We start from the raw sequence: 27,775 nt of genomic DNA on the forward strand, positions 1-27,775 counted from the left end.
GGAGATAAGTACAAAGTTCTGTGGGAACACACAGGCTGGAAAGTCTAATTTCCCTTGAACAAGGCAAGAAAGGATTCATAGAGGAGTTGGATTTCTGAGGATAAGCCAGAATTGTTACATAGACTATATTTGTAGTTTACGGTTTTTCTTTTTGTAGTTCCGTATTTTTTAGACACATATCTGTCCTGTCTCCCTTTTCTTTATGTTTTACAAAGCCTGATAGAGGCTCATGCTTATCTGATTGAATTTATATCAGTCAGTTCACAAGCACATAGATCCATATCCTCAAAAAAAGATAGAAGATGTCATTTGGTCTGGTTAGAAGCCCTGTGTATGTATAAACATGTATAATTAATGCCAACTAGCGCACCTGAATCAGGAAATGGGCAGTTTAGGGGAATACAAAACATAGATACTTCCCTTCATTCTTAACCATTCCACGCTTCTTATTAATTTTATCCTGACTTGGGATTTGGAACTTGAGGACAAAAATGGCTGACAATGGCCATTCCAGGAGGACGAAAGTGGATGGCAATCAGGACTCCTCCACTGCATCTGTAATTCCCCAGACTTATTTAAATTAAAGAAAATATTGATGGTAGTAGCAGGATTGGATAGTAAGGAGAGTTGAAAGAATAGGATAAAAAATCTGTGAGTATGTAGTGACCTGTAGAAGAGAATTCAGAATCAAAGTCACCCCACAGAGTAAGCAGGCTATGTTTAATACTGTCTAAAACAGTATAATAAAGGATAATCTCTTCCATTAGGATCAAAGTAATGATAGAGATTTTCTCATAGAGGTTGCATTGTTTCACTACTTTATAATAAATGCTTCATGCTTTAAAGGGTGACAAGATCACACACTGCCTATTTGTTCTCTCTATCATTCTCTTTATGTCTTTCCTTGAACCATTGGTAGACAGAAATTACTTACGGAAAGGAACTCTCCCAAGGAAACACTTTATTTTACCCTCAGTAAAAGATTTAAGAAAGAATTGAAACATAATTTAATAGGTTCTTATCTTTTTCATGCCTACAGCTTGTAGTCCCATTTGAATATTTTGAAGGAATAGCAGAATAGTGCAGCTCCTAAGTATTAGGTTAGTTTTCAGAGGTGTCCTGAAGCCACCTCCGAGACAACATTCCTTGGAGTAACCTGCTTATATTTCTTCTGGACTGTGGAACAGAACACTTAGAGAAATGGAGAAGCTCTCTGATGCTGTATTCTTCCAAAACATACTGCCTATCCATGCCAGTGTTGATGGACCCTTCTAGTATCATGTAGTATAACAAGTATATTGTTACTATACTATAATTAAATATACTTATTATATTATTACTATATTTATTATACTAACTAGTATAGTATAACTAATATCATATATTATTACTATATTATAAATAAAGACAATTATTACTATATTATACCAATTAACATAGTATATAATTGGTAATCAGAATTTTGGAGTGTTATGATTAGAACACTAACTACTTTAGAAATTGTCAAGCCCTAGTAAGAGAAATAGTGATGACCTGAGACTTAAGTTTGGGCTTTTTTTTCAAGGCAAGAGAGTTGAGTTGCACTAACAATTCTCGTTTACAGTTATTCTGAAGTTCATTTATTCTTTAAGGGAAATGTCCAGATAATATTTCTATGGACTCTTGAAGATAAGTCTTGGCTAGTTTAGAAAAAAAATAAAAGTGATAATGTTGGCTTTTCTAGGACATAGGATATATTTTAAATATCCTCATAGTGTTATGATTTTTGAGCTAACTTGCCCATTTTTTTCCAGGTGGAATGTCCTCTAATAGGATAGTTGACTTAGTTTTACACAAACCTGTTGGAGCTTGTATTTTTTTTTAACTTGAAGGAGTCACCAACTGCAGGTTTTAGTTCCACTTTTAGCTGTAATCTGCTCTTCTGTGTACCTATAAAGTAAATGCCATGTAAATAGGAACCCAGGATAAGGTTACTTGTTCTCAAAAGGTCATGTACCAACTGCAGTTGCTGAGTAAGTGTTCCTGCATCTAGGGATGTTTATAACAGCTTGTTTCCATTTATTTCTGCAGAGTGTAGTGAAGCTGATGAGGGGACTGCTGCACTGCATGATCAGACAGGTATGGCATTGTTAATGCACCCTCTCCAATAAAAGCACATGGTAATTATATATATATATATATATATATATATGCATCATATATGTATGTATATATGGTTTATTTTTGTTTTAATTTCACAAATAGTACATACTAATTTTAGGAAACTATAATTGAGGAGGGAAATGTCACCCATGATCTCACCATCCAGTTACCACTGAAGTATTACCTTCCAGTCTTTCCCCCCTCCTCTACAAATGATTTCTTTTATATATTTCATCATTACTGTACATGCAATTATGTATATTGAGTAAAAAGTGATGCAGGTCTTTAAGTTCTCCTCTGAAACCCTTGGGACCAAATAAATTTTACATTTCAGAATTTTTCAGATTTTAAAAGGTAGTACAGTATATATACCATATATTATGTTATGCCCTCAGAAAATCCAGATATCACTCTATAATCAGAAACATTAGTCTCTCTATAGGAAAACATGCATTTTTCACAGTAAGTGGAATAAATAAAAACTCCAAATAGCCCCATGTTAGTTTGAATCAGGTGTTGCCACCAAATGAATTTTGGTACAAAACTTAGGGGGAAAAACCTTTTGGAAATGTTTTAGATTTTAGAATTGGAGTAGAGGGGCCAAGAATTTATATCTTCTAGAATTAATTTGCATTTTCCTAATCTTGAGTCAAGTTGAACATCCTTTCATGTGTGGGTTGAAAATTTGTATTTCGTCTTCTTATATTGCCTTTTAGGTCCTTGACCTCTTTCTCTTTTGGGCTGTCTCTGTCTTGCCTATTTGAGGAGTTCCTCTCCATGATGGATATTAATCCTTTGTCACATGCACTGCAGATATTTTTAGCAGTGTCTGGTTTATCTTTTGGGTTTGCTTATGATATTTTTCCCATTCAAAAGTGTCTTACTAAAAGAAAGTATTTTACTTTTATCCTAGGAGTTCTTTATACATGTTATACTCATTGACTCTGAACTGATTTTCTTGAGCCTAAGAATACATTTTATTAGAAGGAGAAATTGAGGCCCAGATTAATAAAATGACCATCCTGAGACACACAAAAAGTCTAAAGTAAAAAAAAAATCAAGTCCAGACTTCTGAACTTGATCAGTGATCTCTCTCCTGGATTGTTTCACGCCCATGATTTTTTTCATTCTTTGCTACTTTTTAATTTTTCTGTATTTTAGATATTTGTATTTTCCACCTTACCAAATAGGTTTAAAGTCACTAATTTCTTGGACTATATTTAAAGATATGATAGTTACTATCATATATCAGATGCACACATAATCAAATTGAAATTTCAGGAAATAAGTCTTTCATTTGTCCCTTGCACAATGTTTCTTTTCTGACCTTGGTTCCAGCTTTCTTTCATGTCTTTTCTTTGTCATTCCATGAGTCTCTCCCCAGCTCCTTTTATTACTCCTTTTTTAAAAATTAATTAATTTTTTTATTTTACTTTACAACATTGTATTGGTTTTGTCATACACTGACTTGAATCCTCCATGGGTGTACATTTGTTACCCATTCTGAACCCCCCTCCCTCCTCCCTCCCCATCCCATCCCTCTGGGTCATCCCAGTGCACCAGCCCCGAGCACCCTGTCTCATGCCTCGAACCTGGACAGGCGATTCGTTTCACTATGATAATTTACATGTTTCAATGCCATTCTCCCATATCATCCCACCCTCGCCCTCTCCCACAGAGTCCCTACTCCTTCAAAATATATCTTCTTGGTTCTACTTTCCCTCAAAATGTCTACCTCTGTTTCAGGAACAAATGTATCTTTTTTACAACTCAGTTATCTCTTATTAAGCTGTTCTCACTCAATCTCTCTGCATCTCAGTTTTTATCTACAAAACAGCAAAACAACCATCTGAAGAGTGAAAGAGAGGTGATGAATAGGAAATAGCTGAGTTCGATGGATATTATTTTCTAATTAAATTGTTTAAATTGAAAAACAATGACAGCAGGGGGAAAGGGGTAACAATGCATTTTAAATATTCACAGTTGCCTGAAGGCCGAATGGAGTGATATATGTCAGAGTACTATTGATGTATGGCATATGGGTTGATTTTCCTGCATACCCTTCTTTTTACTGTTTCTGTTTTCTTCAGGTGGATAAAGTAGAATCCTTCAAGTATAGTCAGAGTACCAAGGATAGCCTCCATGCCAAGTACAACACCAAAACCTGTGCCACTGTAGTGGGTGATGATCAGTGGGGACACCTGCAGTTGGATGCTACCTCTGTGTACCTGCTCTTCTTAGCACAAATGACTGCCTCAGGTCAGTACAAGGACAGAAATACAGAAATCACTGTAGTGTGGAGCACTTGCCCTGGCACATGTGGTTTCTCTAATGGTGTTGTCCAGAAAACAACATAGATGTTTACACTGCTCAAAGATACACATTGGAAATATAATATTTTGCAAATTTTATACAGAGAAACTCTCTAAAGTGTAGTTAGCACAAGTATGGACTACTCATTAATATATATTTTTAATTGAGAACCAGGAAATCTGGGATTTTCTTTAGATAGGTATTTTTATCTTTTATTAATCCTCAGATACTATAAAATGGGAAAGAAGGACTAAGGTTTATTACTTGTTAGTATTAACATCACTTACTTTGTACTATTCTTTATGAATGTATTATATACAAGGCATCTGTCTATAGGCATCTAATTTATATTAAGAAAATTAACTTTGGAATCAGGGGCTTCCCTGGTGGCTCAGAGGGTAAAGCGTCTGCCTGCAATGCAGAAGACCTGGATTCAATCCCTGGGTCAGGAAGATCCCTTGGAGAAGGAAATGGCAACCCACTCTAGTACTCTTGCCTGGAAAATTCCATGGACAGAGAAGCCTGGTAGACTACAGTCCATAGGATTACAAAGAGTCAGACACGACTGAGCGACTTCACTTTCCTTTTGGAATCAGAATTCAATGTTTTCTATTATTGAATAACACACCCTGTTCAGATGGCTTTTTTAATCATTTTGGATGTTTTACTAGAAAAGGAAATTATAACAACCAACATAATTTCCTTTTATTTCTCTTAAATTAGGGAGGACTAAGAATCTGATTACATTCAGTTTATAAATTAAGTAGGACTTTACCAGATCTTCCTGAGTAAATGCATGTACTTCTCACGATACCACATCTTTGACATTTCAGTTTCTTTATCTTGTTATCTGCTTACAGAGCTCCTTCGTACTAAGGGCATTCAGGGTGAGAATTACCCCAGAATACTTTTCTCTTTTCTTGCAGAAATAAATACTTGGTGATAAAGCTTCCTTTTTTTTTTTCCTCCCCTCTAGAACAACACACATCCCGGAGATTGAATAACCTTTTCTTAAAATTATGTCTACTCGCGTACTCCTTTCTTTTGGAGGGGAAATTCCTCCCTGAGTAAATGTATCTTTTAGGTAGGTTTTAGTGGCTCAGATGGTAAAGAATCTGCCAGCAATGCAGGCAACCCAGTTTCGATGCCTGGGTCAGGAAGATCCCTTGGAGAAGGTAATAGCTACCCACTCCAGTATTCTTGCCTGAAGAATCCCGTGGACAGAGGAGCCTGGTGGGCTACAGTCCATGGTGTTGCAAAGAGCTGGACACAACTGAGTGACTAACAGTTTCACTTTTCACTTAGGTAGATTTTATTTAACTTAAGTAGAATGGTAACTATAATTCCATTTCTAATATTCTTCTAATACCAACTCTGGAGTGTTTTTCTACAAAGCAGTGTCTGAATATCCCTTGTGGTTTTTCATTTTGAGCCCCAAAGGGAAGCAGAAATATACTAAAGAGGTTTATAAGAGACCATTCATTCAACAAAAGTTTGTTGATTCCTGACTTAATGTTTGATTTTCAACACCATTAGCTGACTTTGATAAGTACTTGGAATAAGGTAGATATTTGATCAAGCAAGTCTTTGAGGAATAAGTTGAAATAAGTAGAAATTCACAAGCCAAAAAAGGGAAGGGAATAGCAATGACTATAGCATAGAATTTTGAAATGTACGGGCCACCAAGGTAAGGCTAGATATCTCCCTTGGTTAGACTGTAAGATAGATCTGGAAAAATGGCAAGCGATAGAGCTAAAAACTTGGGGCTAACTGTTTAAGGGCCTGTGTACCATACTTTGGTTTCCCAACTGGCTCAGTGGTAAAGAATCTGCTTGCCAATGCAGGAGACCCAGGAGATGTGGGTTCAACCTGTGGATCGGGAAGATCCCCTAGAGAAAGAGATGGCAACCCACTCCATATTCTTGCTTGAAAATTCCATGGAAAGAGGAGCTTGGTGGGCTACAGCCCATGGGGTCATAAAAGTCAGACACGACTTAGCAATTGAGCACACATGAACATACCATGCTAAGTAGTTTGGAGTTTAGTCTATAGTCAATAGAAAGCCACTCAAGATAAATAATAAAGAAAGTTTCAAACAGCAGGAAGATAGATTGGATGGAGGAGAAAATTAAGATGGGACTTCCCCTGTGGCTCAGTGGTAAAGATTCCACCTAACAATGCAGGAGACACAGGTTTGCTGCCTGGTCCAGGAAGATCCCACATACCACAGAGCAGCTAAGCCCATGTGCCACAACTATTGAGCCTGTGCACTAGAGCCTAGGAGCCACAACTGCTGAAGCCCTCGTGCCCTAGAGCCCATGCTCTGCAACAAGAGAATCCACTGCAATGAGAAGTCTGTGCACTGCAACTAGAGAGAAGCCCCCATTCTCTGCAAGAAGAGAAAAGCCTACACAGCAGCAAAGACCCAGCACAGCCAAAAATGAATAAATACAATTATTTTTTTAAAAGATAGAGGACTAGTTAGAAGCTTAGTAAAAATAGGCATGAAATGATGTAGAATTTATGTAAGGCAGTTGTCTTGAGGATTAAAAAAAAGAGTTGCAAGAGATAATTGAGAAGTAAAATATGAAAGATCTTTATGTAAAATTTAGCAATTCTCTGAACATTTTTGAATTCTTAAAAATCTCAACTTTGGTTAAACGAGAGGCTTAGACAGAGGCTGATTGCAACTTAGAGGATAGTAGCAGAGGAGCTCCACAGACCCTCTCCCCAGCAAAATAACCATAAATGGTGAAAATTAATTTTAGAAAACCAAACATTTAAAGTTATTGGAGATTGTCCTAAGGGTACACAGCAAGTGGAGAAACATTTATTCAAAGATATCTAAATCTTAGCAGTAAGAAAGTATAGCATTTGGGTCACAACCTCTTCCTTCCCCTGCCCCAAGCTCACCATGACAGAAGCACTATTTGAAGTGAATGCAGCCAGGAATACAAGGCTCCCTCCCCGCTCCCCACCTCAGCTCTCAGTCTAAGGCTGTGATATCTTCCTGAGAGAGAGAGGTAGGTTACCAGCACTTCTTACTCTCCCCAGCTCTGTGTTGCAGAATTTCTAATCCAGTCAAGAATGACTTAGAGGTTTAGAACTCCTTTCCTACCCCCTAGTCCCACTAATGGAGTGGATGCTTAACCACAGGCAGAGCAGACCAAGAATACTAGGCCTACCCACCTTTCTAGTAGCATGGATGGTAGAGCAGGCCATAAGAACAGAAAAATCCATAGCTCCTCCCAAGATAACTGATTTTTGGAACAGAATGTGGAGAAGTTCAAGACTAAGGACACTCTCAGAAACAATGAAGATTTTGGTTCTAAGAAATTAAGAGGAGTCTGATAACTCAATAATACGAGCAACAAGCTAACCTGTAGACTAGCTAGCCATTTTAACTGAGAACCAAGGAAAGAGAGAGCTAAAAAAAAGCCCTCCTGGGATTAGAACAACTGTCAAAGACTGGCATGAGACTAAATGAAATGGGACCTGAATTTAATTGAATGAAACTGTCAACAATTTATGCCTCAGGGCCTTGTACAACATAATAGAACAATTAATTGACAATTAGTGGAGATTAACATCTGATACCAACAGAGACAAATCACAGATCCCTTCTCAGCCTTATGGCTAAGATCAAGTGTAATGGATCACAGAAAGAGACAAATTGCTAAAGCTAAAACCACTATCCTCCTGGGGTGACAGTGTATATATCCAGGGCAGCATGCTCTGAGGAACAACTTCAGGGGCTGCATACTATGGGGTAAATAAATTTCACTGAAATAATCCATGTCACTAAACAAATAAACAGGTAAACAATTCCCATAAGGGAAAATATCAATACCTATATATTATCTATAATATCTGGTTTTCAGCAAAAATTTATGAGGCATGCAAAGAAGCAGGAAAGCCTGAGCCAACAGAAGAAAAAGCGGGTGGTAGAAGATGCCTTTGAGAGGAAGCATATGTTGAATTTAGGGAAAAAAGACTTCAAAGCAGTTACTTTATAGTAACTTTTATAAGTGTCCAGAAAGCTAAAGAACACAATGCTTAAAGAAATAAAGGAATATACGATTATTGCATTTCATCAAATAGAGAATTTCAATAAAGAGATAAAAATGAACCAAATGGAAAGTTGAAAAATATAGTAACTGAAATGAAAGACTCATTTTGTTGTTGTTTAGTCACTAAGTCATGTCTAACTCTTTTTGACCCCATTGACTATAGCCCACCAGATTCCTCTGTCCATGGAATTTCCCAGGCAAGAGTCCTGGAGTGGGTTGCCATTTCCTACTCCAGGGGTCTTCCTGACCCAGGGATCGAACCCACATCTCCTGCTTGGCAGGTGGATTTTTGCCACTGAGCCAGCTGGGAAGCCCAAAAGACTCACTCAGTTCAGTTCAATCATTCAGTCGTGTCTGACCCTTTGAAACCCCATGGACTGCAGCATGCCAGGCTTCCCTGTCCATCACCAACTCCTGGAGCTTGCTTAAACTCATGTCCATCAAGTCAGTGATGCCATCGAACCATCTCATCCTCTGTCGTCCCCTTTTCCTCCCACCTTCAATCTTTCCGAGCATCAGGGCCTTTTCCAATGAGTCAGTTCTTCGTGTCAGGTGGCCAAAGTATTGGAGCTTCAGCTTCAGTATCAGTCCTTTCAATGAATATTCAGGGCTGATTTCCTTTAGGATTGACTGGTTGGATCTCCTTGCAGTTCAAGGGACTCTCAAGAGTCTTCTCCAACACCATAGTTCAAAAGCATCAATTCTTCAGCACTCAGCTTTCCTTATAGTCCAACTCTCACATCCATACATGACTACTGGAACAATCATAGCTTTGACTATATGGACCTCAGTAGAGAGACTCAATTGATTTGAGCTGGCAGAGGGAAAAATCAGCATATTTGAAGACAGATCAACAGAGATTATGCTGTTTGAAGAGCAGGAAATAACAATAAAGCAAAACGAATAAAACCCCAGAGAAATGTAGGACACCAACCACTACCAACTCATGTGTAATAAGAGAAGAGTAAGGAGCAGAAAACATGTTTAAAGAAATAATGGGACTTCCCTGGTGACCAGTGGTTAAGAATCTGCCTGCCAGTGCAGGGTACACAGGTTCGAGCCGCAAAGTTTCTACATGCTGTGGGGCAACTAGGCCCATGTGCTGCAACTACAGAGCCCATGTTCTAGAGCCTGAGAGCCACAAGTACTGAGCCCATGTGCCTAGAGCCCGTGCTCCGCAACAAGAGAAGCCACCGCAATGAGAAGCCCATGCACCACAACTATGGAGTAGCCCCTACTTTCTGCAACTAGAGAAAGCCCACACATAGCAATGAAGACCCAGCATAGCCAAAAAAATAAAATCAATCTTTATTGAAATAAAAGAAATAATGAATGAAAACATCCCAAATTTAGTGTAAAACATTAATCTACATATCCAAGGAGCTCAAAGATTTCCAGGTAGGATAAACTGAGATCCATATTCAGAAACATCATAGTAAAAAAGTTAAAAGCTAAAAACAAACATCTTGAGAGCAATATGAGAAAAATGACTTGTTATGTATATGAAAGTCACTCAGTTGTGTCTGACTCTTTGTGACCCCATAGACTATAGCCTGCCAGGCTCCTCTGTCCATGGAATTCTCCAGGCCAAGAATACTGGAGTATTCCCTTCTCCAGGGGATCTTCTCAACCCAGGGATCAAACCCAGGTATCCCTCATTGCAAGCAGATTCTTTACCATCTGAGCCACCATAAAGGGAATCCAGATAAGATTATCAGCTGACTTCTTTTCAGAAAAAAAGTAGAGGCCAGAAGACAGTGGAATGGTATGTTTAAAAGGCTGAAGAAAGGAAGTATAACCAAGAATCTTATAATTATCTTTCAAAAAAACAAACTGAGATAAAGACATTCCCAGGTAAATAGTGAGAGAATTTGTTGCTAATAGACCTATGTTAGGTGCTTAGTCACTTCAGTCATGTCTGACTCTTTGCAAACTTAAGGGCTGTAGCCTGCCAGGCTCCTCTGTCCGTGGGATTCTCTAAACAAGAATACTGGAGTGGGTTGCCATGTCCTCCTCCAGGAGATCTTCCCAACCCAGGGATTGAACAGATTCTTATGTCTCCTGCATTGGCAGGCGGGCTCTTTACCACTAGCACCACCTGGGAAGCCCAGACCTACTTTACAAGAAATACTAAAAGAAGTTCTTTATACTAAAATAAGGTGACCAAAGGCAGTAGCTGGAATCTACACACACACAAACCAGACCACTGGTAAAAATAATTATAAAATATGGTATAATTACATATTTCTTTTTTCTTATCTTAACTGACCTAAATGAGTTTGAGCAAGCTCTGGAAGTTGGTGATGGACAGGGAAGCCTGGTGTGCTGCAGTCCATGGAGTTGTGAAGAGTCAGACATGACTGAGCGACTGAACTGAACTGACCTAAAAATCAATTGTATAAAACTTGTTTTATACATTTTATACAATAACCTGTATTGTTGTGCTTATAGCATATAAAAATGTAAATATATTTGATAATATCAGAACCAAGGAGGTGGGTGGGAGCAAAACTATATTGAATTAAGAAAAAGATAACCAAATCATAACTCAACCCCACAGGAACAAATGAAGAAAATGAGAGATGGTAAATTAGAAAGACATCCTATGTTCATGGATTAGAACACTTACTGTTAAGATAGCAACATTCCCCAAATTGATCTATAGATTCAATGCAATTCTTGTGCACATTCCAGCTGTCTTCTTTGTAAAAAGTGACAAGCTGTTTCTAAAATGTATATGGAAATCCAAAGGACCAAGAATGGTCAAAACAATTTTGAAAAAGAAGAACAAAGTTAGAGGACTCACACTTTCTTATTTCAAAACTTACTTCCAAATATTGTGATACTGGCATAAGGATAGACACATAGAATAACAGAATAGAACTGAGAGTCCAGAAGCAACACATGGTCAGTTGATTTTTGACAAGGATGCCAAGATAGTTCAGTGGGGAAAGAATGATGCTGGGAAAACCAAATATCCACATGCAAAAGAATGAAATTGGACTTCTTCTCTACCATAGACAAAAACTAACACAAAATGAATCATAGACTTAAATGTAGGAAGGAAAACTAAAAGGTTTTAATCCAGTAGGGCTTCTATAACAGAATACTGCAGAATGGGTGGCATAAAGAACAGGAATTTATTTTCTCAGAATTCTGGAGGCTAGAATCCAAGATCAAGGTGTCAGCAGTGCTGGTTTCTGATGAATCATCTCACCTTGGCTTGCAGACAACCACCTTCCCTGCTGTGTCTTCATATGGCCTTTTCTCTCTGTGTGTGCACTCCTGATGTCTCCTTTCATAATTATACCAATCCCTATTGTATAAGGGCCCCACCCTTATGACCTCATTTAATGTGAATTACCTCCTTAAACCTTAGACTTCCCTGGTGGCTCAGACAGTAAAATGTCTGCCTACAATGTCGGAGACCCGGGTTCAATCCCTGGGTTGGGAAGATCTCCTGGAGAAGGAAATGGCAACCCACTCCAGTATTCTTGCCTGGAAAATCCCATGGATGGAGGAACCTGGTAGGCTATAGTCCATGGGGTCGCAAAGAGTTCAACATGACTGAGTAACTTCACTTCACTTCACCTCCTTAAAAGCCTCACTTCTAAGTACAGTCACATTGGGGGTTAGGGCTTCAACATATGAATTTCATGGGGGAAATTTTGAGTTTATAACAAACATTTAGGGGAAAATATAGGATTAAATCTTCCTCACCTTGGCTTAGACAAGGCCCTGTTAGATATGACACCAAAAGTATAAGCAAATAAAGGAAAAATAAATTGGAATTTGTCAACTTAAGATAAACTTATGTTTAACAACTCTTGGGCTTCAAAGAACCCTTTCAAGAAAGAGAAAAAATACCCACAATATGATAGAAAATATTTACAAATCATATATCTGGTAAGAAACTTGTATCTAGAGTATGTAAAGAACTCTCACAACTTGACAGCAAAAAGATAACCTAATCTGAGATGGGCCAAGAATCTGAATTGACATTTCTCCAAAGATATTCACATGACCAATAAATACATGAAAAATTGCTGAACATCATTAGTCACTAAGGAAATGAAGATGCAGACCATAATGAGATACGATATCACACCCTCTGGAATGGCTGTAATCAAAAAGACAGAAAATAAAAGTTTCTGAAGATATGGAGAAATTGGAACCTTCATATGTTGCTGATGGAAATGTAAAATAGTACAGCCACTTTTTTGTAAAAGAGTCTGGCAACTCTCATAAGGTTAAACAGAATTACCATATGATCTAGCAGTTTCATTCTTAGGTATATATTCAGGAAAAATGAAAACATTTTTACTAAAAAGCTTGTGCTCATGCATGAATTTTCATAGCAGCATTGTTCGTAGTAGTCAAAAAATAGAAACAACATAAATGTGTATCAACTACTCATTGGATAAATAAAATGTGATATACCTGCACAATTGAATGTTTTTAGCAATAAAAAGAAATGAAGTACTGATACATGCTTCAACATGGATGAACCTTGAAAACATTATGCTAAGTGAAAGAACCCAGACACAACAAGTCACATATTGTATGATTGCATTTGTAAGAATAGTATGGCAAATCTATAGAGATATAAAGCACATGAGTGATTGCTTGGCCAGGACTGGGTACAGAATGATGGGACAAGTGTTGAAGGGAAATGGGGAGTGACTGCAATGGATACAAGATTTCTTTGGAGGGATGGTGAAAATGTTCTAAAATTGATTATGGTAATGGTTGCAGAACTGTGAACCCTAAAAACCACTAAATTATTTACTTGAAATGGGTGAATTATATGGTATGTGAAGAAGATCTCAATATTACTGTTTTTAAAAATAAGGGAGAGAGAGGCTTAATTTTAGGCAAGTGCAAATCAGTCTGTGGAGTAGACCACTGGGTCAGCCTCATTTCTGGATATTTTAGTATGCTTTATGCATCACTGCCATCTTTGGCCTTACCCAAGCCCTACTTCATTTCACCTGTGTATCTCACCTCTGCACCCTCTTTTCTTTTTTTTTCCATCTATTTTTATTAGTTGGAGGCTAATTACTTTACAATATTGTAGTGGTTTTTGCCATACATTGACACGTAAATCCATGGCTGATTCATATCAATGCACCCTCTTTTCTACAGGTAGTGCCTTGGCTCCATAGAAGGGACAGGAACCAGATGTTATGTGTGGTCTTGCTTCAAGAGACAGGTCCTCTCCTGTGGTTAACAGGGTTGTTTAAGATCATTCAATAAATAATTATTGAACATCTACTATTCAAAATATTGTTTAATATCATTCAAATTAGACTATGAGTTACTTTTAGGGGCTATATGAGATGTTTTGGGGGGCTACAAATATGAATAAGATTTCTTCAAATTCAGGTAAAGATTTATCTGTGGTACAAAGTAAAAACTAAGTTCATAAGAGCAAGAAAAATAAAATTATGTGAAGCACAGAAGAGGGGAATCAATGAGAACATCACAAGAGGAGACAGCATTTGAACTGGACCTTGAAATAACAGTTAGGATTTCAAGATATGGAGAAAGCTGTGTAAGCAGAATATCATGAGCAAAAGGACAAATGGTAGATGTGTGTCATTTATATGGTATAGTGACTAGTTAGTCTAAGTTGAGTCTAAGTTGAGTCTAAGTGAATCTAAGTTGAGTCTAAGTGACTAGTTGAGTCTAAGAGATTGTCAAAACTGGTTTCACACTTACTACCTTATCTCAGTCTATGTTCAAGTATCTTGGCACACAAAGCTGACAAAATAAAGCTATGAAGCTGATGTCCAATATTACTGCCTCTCTTTTTTTCCTCTCTATCCAAGAGGTTAAGGTGGGTCAATACCACTACAAAAAAGACCCTTTGCTCCCCATGCTGCCCTGTGCTGTGGTTTCTGTTTTGACAGAGCCACGGATCAGGAGGAGTTTGCAATCTGATGATCTGAATCGTATAGTCATTTTTAATTTTTAACTTAGAGTTCTGTGATTTAAAATATTTGTCAATAAATCAGAAATTTAAATGCAAAAAAAAAGAAACTGAAAGCACTAGAAACATTCATGAGATAAAACTTTTTAATAAAAACTTCTGAGAAGAAAAATATACTGTAGGCAAAATGGAAGGTCAAACAAACTAGGAAAAATACTTGCAACACATATGATGGGCAGAAGTCCAATTTCTTTAATATTTATTAATATATTAATAACAGAAAGATGGTCAATTCAATATAAGTTGAAGGATATGAAAATGCAAAAAGTTCATAGGAAAAGAAATACAGCTGGCTTATAAACATAAGACTCACAACCGTACTCAAAATAAAAGAGCTACAAATTAAAGTGTAAGGATATTCTATCTCTGATCCATTAGAGTAGTAAAGATCAAAAACTTTTATTAAAGCCTGTGTTTACAAACATGTTGGAAATAGGCAGGCAGTGCTGGTTGGTATGTAAACCATGGAATTTCTTTGCAGAATAACATGCTGATGATTATCAACATTTAATGTACATGTGGTGAATTATTTAGAGAGAGGAGTACCAATGTTTGTAGCTTACTTAGAAATTTATCAAAAATTGGAAGGAATGTTGGATGGATATATACATGATTTAAAAGTATAGTAAAATGTTAATGGTTGAGTCCAGATGGTGTGTAAAATCTACAGGTGCCACTATAAAATTCTTTCCTTTTTCGTTTGAAAATATTCAAAATAAAATGTTGGAAAAAATAATATGCATGAATCTGTGACTCAGTAGTTAAGAATTTACCTTGATATACTGGTGCATGTGCACAAAGATATAAACACACAGATATTCATTGCAGCATTGATAGTAGTAATGAAAGATTAGATACAACCCAAATGTCTTTCATTAGGGAACTGGTTATACGAATAGTTTTTCAGTGGAATGCTATGTAGTCATTTTTTTTTTTAATGAGGCAGATATATTTGTCTCCAAGTTGTATATTAAAAAAGCAAGGTGCAGCATATTTTTGCATAATTTTTATATATGCATAATGTATCTCTGAAAGGATACAGAGGAAACTGGTTAAGATTGGTTTCTTCTAGAGAGGAAACTTGGTAGGGTGGGAGTGATGTGATCCTGATGGGGAGAAAAACTTTCACTGTGTAATTGTTGGTATTTCCCTTGATGGCAGGGAAAGGAGAGGAGTTAGTTTTTAAACAAAAATGGATCATGTTGTACACACTTGGAAGCAGTATAGTATCTTGGTTAGGAACTTGGTCTCTGAAATGAAACAAAAGTTGACAGTCAATTGAGTCCTATTTCCACTATGTATTAGTTTCATGGCTTTAGGCAAATATTTAACTTCTGTAAGCCTCAGGCAGAAAATAGAGGTAACCACCTCTTAGAGTTGTTGTGAAAATTGAATGTATAATTCATGTAAAATATTTTATTTATAAGCTCTCTTTGTATAGTTCAAATTTAGATTAATTATCATTTTTACTCTCCAAAATATGGTTTTGGGTTCTTAAAATCATAATCTTCACCCACTTATTATTTAGACTCCCTCCAAGCCTTCTTTAAAATGTTTATCTTTCTTTTTCCAGATGCCTAGGTTTATACATTTAAACACAGCACCAATTAGTTACCTGTAGAATTAGAAGTCTGAGAATTTTCATTAAAACAAATATCAATCAAAATTCTTCCATTTTAAAACATTCTGGTGCCTCACTTAGTTGAAAACTAGCCTAGGACTGATTTGTGGTATTATTTTTATATTTTAGAAATCAAAGTGCTTCTTGATTCCTAAGCAGGAGTGGGACTCTTTGGGAGTAAGGGGGTCAGTTAGTCACTATGGCTGCCTATAAAGCCTGTAGTGATAGTTGACTAGCTCTATACCTTTATTCTCTTTTTCCTCAGGACTTCATATTATCCACAGTCTAGATGAAGTTAATTTCATACAGAACCTTGTGTTTTACATTGAAGCTGCATATAAAACTGCTGTAAGTACTCATTTTGGAATGAATTTTAAACCTGTGATGTTTTAAATATACTGAACAACCTATTGCTTCTCCTAAGGCTGCCACTCATAGTGAACCAGTCTGTAAGGCTTCTGGCAGAAGTTGCCTTCAGCCTCTTTCATTACTAAGCTCTGTCGTCCTTCTAGCGTTTATGGTTAAATGGGAGCAGAATAGCTAAGGAGTATTATCGGTCAGTTAGCTACTTAGAAATAAAGTTTAGTCGTGTGTTTAATATCATCTGTAGACATTGATTCAGTGCTTACTATACAAAAATAATTACTCTTTTTTACAACTACCATATGAGGTAGGTTTTTAATTAAGTCATTTTTTAATGAGGTCATAATATATTTAACATCTCTCTCAGAAAGTACTATTCTTCATTGCACGATGCTCATTGTGTTGAAAATGGCTGTGTCATATACAGTTCAGTGTTTTACTCATTTAATTGTTTTGGTTTGGTTAGTTGTTTTTTCAGGTGTGAGGGAAAATCTGGAGCCTGTCCCTCCTTATTTACCAGAAGTGAAGTGAAAGTCGCTCAGTCGTGTCTGACTCTTTGCAACCCCATGGACTGTAGCTCACCAGGCTCCTCTGTCCATAAAATTCTCCAGGCAAGAATACTGGAGTGGGTAGCCATTCCCTTCTCCAGAGAAGGGTAATACTAATACAGACATATTTGGTGCAAACATATTATTTGTTGATAGATTTTTGTTTTCTGATACCACAAGCCTGCTGTGATGCAGGGTTAAAACCAGGGTTTTCTGACCTCTATTGTAGCCAAGCTTGCAGCAGTAGAATTAATGATATTTGTGCCTTCTTATACTCTAATCTTTGCTGCACAAACTAGGGTAGAGCTGGGTTTAGGGGCAGATGAGACTCGCTATGGGATAAATATGGCTTACCTTTCTGAAACTTCATCTTTTGACACAGAGATTTGATATTAAAAGTAACTTAAGGTAAATACCAAAATAAATACAGGTGTGTGTGTGCATGTGCAAGCATGTGTGTGCATATGAGTATTTCCAAGTTCTGTTCAATGAGAGAGCCTAGATGCCTGACACCACAGTGGCAATGAGCGCTGGTACTCAGGTCTTGAATGTAACTATCATTCTCTAATAAAAGGAATGAAAATTCCTTGTAAAAGTGGTTGATTCCACTGGGACAGGGAAAATACAAGATGAGACTGTATTTGAGCATCTTATGACAGAAAGGGAGGAAGTGTTTTTAAAAATGGAGCATGTTAAAAGAAAACAGGAGCCAATTTAGAAGAACTCCCAATGGCCAGAGCTGGAACAATTTGAGCAAAATAAATAATGGTAACATTTTATTACAACCCAGAGAATAAATTGAATATCTTTAAGTTCATACTGATATAAATAAATAGCTGAGTAAAAAATGAGGGAGAAAGGATAGTACTTCCTTAGAGAAGGACTGTAATTAATAAGTGTAGAGGTAATAAAGGAACTAGAAAATCACCATTGAAACACCACTATGATTGTTGCAGGGATAATTCACTGATGGATGCTAAATTAGTGGATGGATATTCAAGGAGAAACAAGATACTTGCACAGTCATAAAGTTTATCTCTGAAGATATATATTAATTACAGGCATATCTCATTTCACTGTTTCACTCTCTTGCACTTAGCAGTTACTTGTGATTTTTACAAATTGAAGGTTTGTGACAACCCTATGTCAAGTAAGCCTATTGGTGCAATTTTTTGAACAACATTTGCTCATTTCATGTCTCTGTTACATTCCGGTAATTCTTGCAGTACGTCAAATCCTCCACCAGCAAAAAGATTTTGATTCACCCAAGTCTCAGATAATGGTTAGCATTTTCTAGCAATAAGATATTTTTAAATTAATGTACGTACATTGTTTTTTTAGACTTAGTACTGTTATAAACTTAATAGACTACAGTGTAGTATAAATATAACTTTTATATGTACTGAAACCAAAAAGTCATATGACTTGCTTTAATGCAATATTTGCTTTATCACTGTGGTCTGTAACTGAATCCACAGTATCTCCAAAGGATGCTTGCAACTAGTATAATAATATAATAGGAAAATGATAACAGTAGAATGGAGAAACTCTGTAGACACTACCTTAACCAAGTGATGAAGGTTGTTACAAGTAATAAGACATCAACATTGTGTACCCCTGATATGATGCACTAAGAAGGAGCATAATGTTTATAGAATTCTAGTATTCTTGCCAAAAATGCATAACCTCAATCTAATCAAGAGAAGATATCAAGGAAACCCAAATTGAGGGAAATCTATTAAATATATGACCATTAATCTTCAGAAGTGTCAAGGTATAAAAGACAAGGCTTGAGAAACTGTAACTGGAAGAGATTTAAGGAGGCACGACAAATGCAGCATGGTATTCTGGATTGCATCCTGGAATATAGAAAGGCTCTCAGTGGAAAAACTAGTGAAATCCTATGAAAGTCCATAATTCGGTTACTAATATTTTACTCATGTAAATTTCACTTTGACAATTGTACTATGGCTGTGTCAAGTGTTAACATTAAGGGAAGCTGAGTGAAAAGTGTATAGGAACTCACTGCTATTCTTGAAACTTCTCTGTTAATCTAATATTATTTAGAAATGAACAAGTTTTAAAAAGTAATTTTAAATGTTATCTTTGTATTATCGAGGAGCTGTATAGCACTATGGTTAAGAATGTAGGCTTTGGAGAACTTGGACTCTAATTTTAGCCCTGTCATTCATTAACTATGTGACCTTGGGTGAGTTGCTTAACCTCTCTTTGCACCTCAGTTTCATCTATAAAATGTAAGGATTAAGGATGATAATAATGTAAAGTGCATAAGTAAGTTCTTGGTACATTGTCATTGCCAATAGAGAATAAAATTAGAATGGATATTTAAGATAAAATATTTGAGTTGATGTTTAGGCTCTGTTTCTTAGACCCCCTAGATATCCGCTTTGATGAAAAATTTTGATAAGGACCTCTTTAGATGAACTAAGTTACAGTTCTTAGCCATCAACGTATCTTCTAATTTCTTGGAGTCCCCAAGAGAATTGAAAGCTAGTGGGGAAATAGTTATAGGGGGAACTCAACTCCTTGGCCTCTCCTTAATAAGCATTGTGGGCAAACGTATGTATGGCAAGTTAGCTAATATTTATGCCTTTTATTCAAGGGTTGTATATCTAGTAAGCATTTAGTAGTGGTGACTTGCTAATGGTGTGTTGGTTATTTTATGCCAGGACTTTGGGATATGGGAACGTGGAGACAAGACCAATCAAGGAATCTCAGAATTGAATGCCAGTTCAGTTGGAATGGCAAAGGTAATTTTCCTCACTCTGCTTTTACCAAATGTGGGATAAGTTTCATACACTTTCGCCATAAAGCCTTAACACGAATGTGGACCATCATCAAATTAATTGATCTTTTAAACCATGGGCAGTGTCCAGAGTCTCCCATATAATTATGGGCATGTAGGTAAAGACTTCTTTCATAAGCTCTAGATTTGTATGTACAACTGCTTTTGTAGCATATCTCTATTTACATATCCCACAAGGATCTCAGAAAACATGTCTTAAACTAAAATCACCTCTACCACAACAAAAACGAACAAAAGGAGGCTTATTTTCCCTTCCACACACCAAGTTGACAAAGCTTGATATCAGGAAACCATCTCTCAATTCTCCACCCCACTCACTCTCCTGAATCCCCTATACTGTTATCTTCATCATTATTACTATCTTCCACTTGGCTTCATCTTATCCTTCCTACTGCTACTGCCTTAATTTTAGCTTTTATCTCTGAAAGCAGCAAGAAGGCATAAAACTGGATAGCAGGAATAAGATCAAACATATCCATTATAATGATAAATATACATGACTTAATTTGTTTCTCCTACCTAAAAGCAAAGACATAGGTTTATTTAAAAAACAAAGAAAGGAAATTCAGTCTATACCTATACCACTTCTAAAAGCTCTAAGACAGCAAATTGCCACAGAAAGATTTAAATCAGAAAGATGGACAAAGTCTGGCCAAAATAAACAAAAAAGAGTACAGGTGACTATGAATTCAAATGAAGTACAATTTAAAGCCAAAAGTATTACATGGAACAAAGGGGACAAAGGGGGTCAAGATAGAATGAGAAAGTCTGGCCTGGAATGTAGTTTCAATTAATACAGAGCAAAATGTATTAAAAATACAAGGCAAAATAGAAACAGTTATAAGGGGACAGCTTAACCCTAAGAGGCAATGACAGATAAAATAAAACCAAAAATAAGATTATAGAAAATTTAAACTATATAATTAATGTGGTTTAATAAATTTATATATAATTTTGTCCTTATAAAATATGCATTCCCTGGGTAAATGTTTTTCTTTTTAATGTATTTTTGATTACCAAAATGATACAGATATTGAGCTTATTTTTAAAAATTAAATCATATTCTAATTTACCTCTATGATGTTTTAAATACAGCAGCCTCAAATTTTACTGAACAACATAACCAAACGTCTTCTTTCATACAGATAGTCTAATTCAATGTTTTCAGTTGCCACACAAATTTAATAATTACTCTGTTGATGATAATGCTTTACTGAGGATCTTTGTACATACATCCTGGTGAACCTGCATGAATATTTTTGTAGGATAGATTCCTAAAAGTGAAACCACTGGGTTAAGGGATGTACACTTTAAAACTACCCTCCAAAACAATTTCCACCAGTTTACATTTTCCCCATTCATATATGATGGATATGGGCTTCTGTGGTGGCTCAGACAGTAAAGCATCTGCCTGCAATGCAGGAGACCTGGGTTTGATCCCTGGGTAGGAAACATCTCCTGGAGAAGGAAATGGCAACCCACTCCAGTAATCTTGCCTGGAAAATTCCATGGACGGAGGAGTGTGGTAGGCTACAGTCCATAGCATCACAAAGAGTTGGACATGACTAAGCAACTTCATATGATGGATATATGCCATCATGTGCCATCTGTATCATTTTCCTCAAACCCTCACTAACTCTGAATATTATCAATATTTATGAGTAATTTGATTTAAAAAATTTTAACCACTGAAACATTTTTCTACATTTTATTTTGAAATCATTTCAGACTTTGGGAAACTTGTAAGGACTGTGCAAAGAATTCCCACATGCCCTTCATTCAAGTTCCCTACTTGTTAACATTTCTTTGTTCTTTCTGTTTACACATACACATAATTTTTTCCTGAACCAGTTGAGAGTAAATTGCAGACATGATGTTTCATGCCTCCTAAATATTTCAGTATAAATTTCCTCAAAGACAGTCCCATCACCATGGTCCAATCATCAAAATCAGGAAATGAACACTGGCATCATACTACCTCATAATCCAAAGATCCCATTCAAATTTCTTTAATTGTTCCAATAATATAATTTACAGCCAAAATAAAAAAACAAACAAAAACCCTTATGATTTAGAATCCAATCCAGGGTAACATGTTACATTTAGCAGATGAATGGATAAGGAAGCTGTGGTACATATACACCATGGAATATTACTCAGCCATTAAAAAGAATTCATTTGAATCAGTTCTAATGAGATGGATGAAACTGGAGCCCATTATACAGAGTGAAGTAAGCCAGAAAGATAAAGAACATTACAGCATACTAACACATATATATGGAATTTAGAAAGATGGTAACGATAACCCTATAGCAAATATCTCTTTGGATTTCTTTAACTTGGAATAATACTTCAGACTTGACTTACCTTTTATGATCTTGGCATTTTTAAAGATTATAGGCCAGTTGTTTTATAGGATGTCCTTCAGTTTGATTTTGTGTGATATTTCCTCATGGTTTGATTCAAGATATGCATTTTTGACAATAATACCACAGAGATAATGACACGTCCTCAGTACATCATCAGGAAGTACAGCTGTGGATTTATCTCATTACTGTTTATGTTAAGTTTGATGACTTCATTAAGGTGGTATCTGCCATATTTCTCCGCTGTAAATTTGCTATCTTCCCCTTGTAATTGTTAAGTATTTTGTTCCTGGATGATATCTGCACAACCCATTAGGTGTCAGTTAGACATGATTTCTCAAAGGAAGCTTTCCAGAATTACCTGTATCCCAAAGATTAAGTCAGTTCTGTCTCATAATTGAGGAGCTACAAATAACTAATAAATATTTGAAAGAATATTCAACTTTGTTAGCAAATTAATGCAACTGACTCACCATTTTTCTATCAAATTAGGAAAAATTTCAAAGGTAATACTTGGTTTGCATTAAAGAAGTTAGTACACAGCTGGTGTTAGTTATATTAGTACAAACTGCATGGAAGGGAATGTAGCATTATGTCTTAAAAATTGTTTATACCCTTTGACCCAGAGATTCTATTACAGGGAATTAATGCTTAAATGATAACTCATTCTACTCTGTTTTTATGAGTTTAACTTTTTTTAGGTTCCACACATAAGTGATATAATATTTGCCTGACATCTCATTTAGTATAAAGCCCTCAAGGTATATCCAAGTTGTCATAAGTGGTAGGATTTCCTTCTTTCTTATGGCTGAATGATAATCCATCACACACACACACACAGAGGCAGGTGAGCACACATATACTTCACATCTTCTTTATCCACCCATCTGTTGATGGACACAAATTATTTCTCTGTATCGTCGATGATGCTGCAGTAAACAGGAGTGCATATTTTTTGATATCCTGTTTTTATTTCCCTTGGATATATACCCAACAGAGAAATTGCTGGATCATATGGGAGTTCTATTTTTTATTTTTTGAGTAACATCCATAGTTATTATTTTCCATAGTGCTGAAACAACTTGCATTCCTATCAAGTGTGTACAAGGCTCTCTTTTATCCACATCTTCACCAATACTTATCTTTTCTATGATAACCATTCTGAAAGATGTGAGGTGATTGTGGTTTTGACTTGCATTTCCCTTTTGATTAGTGATGTTGAGCATCTTTTCATGTTCCTGCTGGCCATTTCTGTGTTCTCTTTGGAAAAACTGTGTAGTCAATTCCTTTGCCCATTTTTAATTGAATTATTTGTTTTTTTTGTTATTGAATTGTATGAGTTCTTTATAAATTTTTTATATAGACTTCTTATTAGATATGTGTTTCACAATAAGTCTCTCCCATGCTGTGGGCTGCTTTATATCTTTTGTTTTTCCTTTTCTTTTTTTAATTTATTTTTTATTGAAGAATAATTACAGAATTTTCTTTTTTTCCTGTCAAACCTCAACATGAATCAGCCATAGGTATACATATATCCCCTATCTTTTGAACCTCCCTCCCATCTCCCACCCAATCCCACCCCTCTAGATTGATACAGAGCCCCTGTTTGAGTTTCCTGAGCCATACAGCAAATTCCCTGTTGGATATCTATTTTACATATGGTAATGTAAGTTTCCATGTTACTCTTTCCATACATCTCACCCTTTCTTCCCCTCTCCCCATGTCCATAAGTCTGTTCTCTATGTCTGTTTTTCCATTGCTGCCCTGGGAATAAATTCTTCAGTACCATTTTGCTAGATTCCATATATATGCATTAGAATATGGTATTTATCTTTCTCTTTCTGAATCACTTCACTCTGTATAATAGGTTCTAGGTTCATCCACCTCATCAGAACTGACTCAAATGCATTTCTTTTTATGGCTGAGTAATATTCCAGTGTGTATATGTACCACAACTTCTTTATCCATTCATCTGTCGATGGACATCTAGGTTGCTTCTGTGTGCTAGCTATTGTAAATGGTGCTTCAGTGAACAATAGGATACATGTGTCTTTCAATTTTGGTCTCCTCAGGGTATATGCCTAGGAGTGGGATTGCTAGGTCATATGGTGGTTTTATTCCTAGTTTTTCTAAAAGAATCTCCATACCATCTTCCACAGTGGCTGTATCAATTTACATTCCCACCAAGAGTGCAAGAGCATTCCATTTTCTCCACACGTTGTCCAGCATTTATTGTTTGTAGACTTTTAGATGATGTCCATTCTGACTGGTGTGAGGTGATAGCTCATTGTAGTTTTGATTTGCATTTCTCTAATAATGAGTGATGTTGCGCATCTTGTCATGTGTTTGTAAGCCATCTGTGTGCCTTCTTTGGAGAAATGTCTGTTTAGATCTTTTTTCCATTTTTGGGGGCTGTTTGTTTTTCTGGCATTGAGTTATATGAACTGCTTGTATATTTTGGAAATTAATCCTTTGTCAATTGTTTCATTTGCTATTATTCTCTCCCATTCTGAGGGTTGTCTTTTCATCTTGCTTACAGTTTCCTTTACTATGCATAAGCTTTTAACTTTAATCAGGTCCCACTTGTTTACTTTTGGTTTTATTTCCATTACTCTAGGAAGTGGGTCATAGAGAATCTTGCTTTGATTTATGTCCTTGAGGGTTCTCCCTATGTTTTCCTCTAAGAGTTTTATAGTTTCTGGTCTTATATTTAGGCCTTTAATCCATTTTGAGTTCATCTTTGTGTATGGTGTTAGGAAGTGTTCTGACTTCATTCTTTTACATGTAGCTGTACAGTTTTCCCAGCACCATTGATTGAAGAGGCTGTCTCTGCCCCACTGCATATTCTTGGATCCTTTGTCACAAATAAGGTACCCATAGGTGCAGGGTGCATGGGTTTATTTCTGGGCTTTCTATCTTGTTCCATTGATCTATGTTTCTGTTTTTGTGCCAGTACCATACTGTCTTGATGACCGTAGCTTTGTAGTATAATCTGAGGTCAGGAAGGTTGATTCCTCTAGCTTCATTCTTCTTTCTCAAGACTTCTTTGGCTCTTCGGGGTCTTTTGTGTTTCCATATGAATTGTGAAATGTTTTGTTCTAGTTCTGTGAAAAATGCCATTGGTAATTTGATAGGGATCACATTGAATCTGTAGATTGCATTTGGTAGTATAGTCATTTTCACATTATTGATTCTTCCTATCCAGGAACATGGAATATCTCTCCATCTGTTTATGTCATCTTTGATTTCTTTCATTAGTGTCTTATAATTTTCTGTGTACAGTTCTTTTGTCTCATTAGGCAAGTGTGTTCCTAGATGTTTAATTCTTTTTGTTGCAGTGGTGAATGGGATTGATTCCTTAATTTCTGTTTCTGGTTTTTCATTGTTAGTATATAGAAATTCAAGTGATTTCTGTGTATTGATTTTGTATCCTGCAACTTTGCTAAATTCACTGATTAGCTCTAGTAATTTTCTGATATTATCTTTAGGGTTTTCTATGTACAGTATTATGTCATCTGCAAACAGTGAGAGCTTTATTTCTTTTCTGATCTGGATTCCTTTTATTTTTTTTCTTTGATTGGTGTAGCTAGGACTTCCAGAGCTATGTTGAATAATAGTGGTGAAAGTGGACACCCTTGTCTTGTTCCTGATCTTAGGGAGAATGCTTTCAGTTTTCACCATTGAGAATAATGTTTGCTGTAGGCTTAGCATATATGGCCTATACTATGTTGAGGTAGGTTCCTTCTATGCCCATTTTTTGAAGAGTTTTGATCATAAATGGGTGCTGAATTTTGTCACAGGCTTTTTTCTTCATCTATTGAGATTATCATATGGTTTTTATCTTTCAATTTGTTAATATAGTGTATCACACTGATTGATTTGCATATATTGAAAAATCCTTGCATTCCTGGAATAAAACCAACTTGATCATGATGTATGGGCTTTTTGATGTGTTGCTGAATTCTGTTTGCTAAAATTTTGTTGAGGATTTTTGCATCAATATTCATCACAGATATTGGCCTGTAGTTTTCTTTTTTTGCATTGTCTTTGTCTGGTCTTGGTATCACGGTGATGGTGGCCTCGTAGAATGAGTTTGGAATTGTCCCTTCCTCTACAATTGCACTCATCTCACACGCTAATAAGGTAATGCTCAAAATTCTCCAAGCCAGGCTTCAGCAATATGTGAACTGTGAACTTACAGATGTTCAAGCTGGTTTTAGAAAACACAGAGGAACCAGAGATCAAATTGCCAATATCTGCTGGATCATCAAAAAAGCAAGAAAGTTCCAGAAAAACATCTATTTCTGCATTATTGACTATGCCAAAGCCTTTGACAGTGTGGATCACAATAAACTGTGGAAAATTCTACAAGAGATGGGAATACCAGACCACCTGACCTGCCTCTTGAGAAACCTGTGTGCAGGTCAGGAACCAACAGTTAGAACTGGACATGGAACAGTAGACTGGTTCCAAATAGGAAAAGGAGTATGTCACGGCTGTATATTGTCACCCTGCTTATTTAACTTATATGCAGAGTACATCATGAGAAACGCTGGGCTGGATGAAGCACAAGCTGGAATCAAGATTGCCGGGAGAAATATCAATAACCTGAGATATGCAGGTGATACCACCCTTATGGCAGAAAGTGAAGAAGAACTAAAGAGCCTCTTGATGAAAGTGAAAGAGGAGAGTGAAAAAGTTGGCTTAAAGCTCAACATTCAGAAAACTAAGATCATGACATCTGGTCCCATCACTTCATGGGAAATAGATGGGGAAACAGTGGAAACAGTGAGAGACTTTATTTTGGGGGGCTCCAAAATCACTGCAGATGATGACCACAGCCATGAAATTAAAAGACGCTTACTCCTTGGAAGGAAAGTTCTGACCAACCTAGACAGCATATTATAAAGCAGAGACATTACTTTGTCAACAAAGGTCCATCTAGTCAAGGCTATGGTTTTTCCATTAGTCATGTATGGATGTGAGAGTTGGACTATAAAGAAAGCTGAGCACCAAAGAATTGATGCCTTTGAACTGTGGTGTTGGAGAAGACTCTTGAGAATCCCTTGGACTGCAAGGAGATCCAACCAGTCCATCCTAAAGAAAATCAGTCCTGAGTGTTCATTGGAAAGACTGATGTTGAAGCTGAAACTCCAATACTTTGGCCACCTGATGTAAAGAGCTGACTCATTTGAAAAGACCCTGATGCTGGGAAAGATTGAGGGCAGGAGGAAAAGGGGACATCAGAGGATGAGATGGTTGGATGGCATCACCGACTCAATGGACATGAGTTTGGATGAACTCTGGGAGTTGGTGATGGACAGGGCGGCCTGGTGTGCTACGATTCATGGGATCGCAAAGAGTATGACACGACTGAGCAACTGAACTGAACTGAACTGAACTGCAATTTTCTGAAAGAGTTTTAGAAGGATAGGCATTAGCTGTTCTCTAGATGTTTGATAGAATTCTCCTGTGAGGCCATCTGGTTCTGGGCTTTTGTTTTTTGGGAGATTTTTATTTTATCACAGCTTCA

At 36.6% G+C, this 27,775-nt stretch overlaps 1 protein-coding gene across 5 annotated transcripts in view; it reads left to right on the forward strand.

Annotated features, from left to right (window-relative positions):
• PHKA1 (phosphorylase kinase regulatory subunit alpha 1) overlaps positions 1-27,775 on the forward strand; it is a 164,199-nt gene that overhangs the window by 6,164 nt on the left and 130,260 nt on the right. For all 5 annotated transcript variants that reach the window (XM_043458195.1, XM_043458196.1, XM_043458197.1 and 2 more), the window contains exons 3-6: positions 2,071-2,118; positions 4,233-4,401; positions 16,404-16,486; positions 19,740-19,820. In XM_043458195.1, coding sequence (XP_043314130.1) covers positions 2,071-2,118; positions 4,233-4,401; positions 16,404-16,486; positions 19,740-19,820 — 381 coding nt within the window. The remainder of the gene's footprint in view (positions 1-2,070; positions 2,119-4,232; positions 4,402-16,403; positions 16,487-19,739; positions 19,821-27,775) is intronic.

Source organism: Cervus canadensis, chromosome X (assembly GCF_019320065.1).
Source record: "Cervus canadensis isolate Bull #8, Minnesota chromosome X, ASM1932006v1, whole genome shotgun sequence".
NCBI classification, from domain to species: domain Eukaryota; kingdom Metazoa; phylum Chordata; class Mammalia; order Artiodactyla; family Cervidae; genus Cervus; species Cervus canadensis.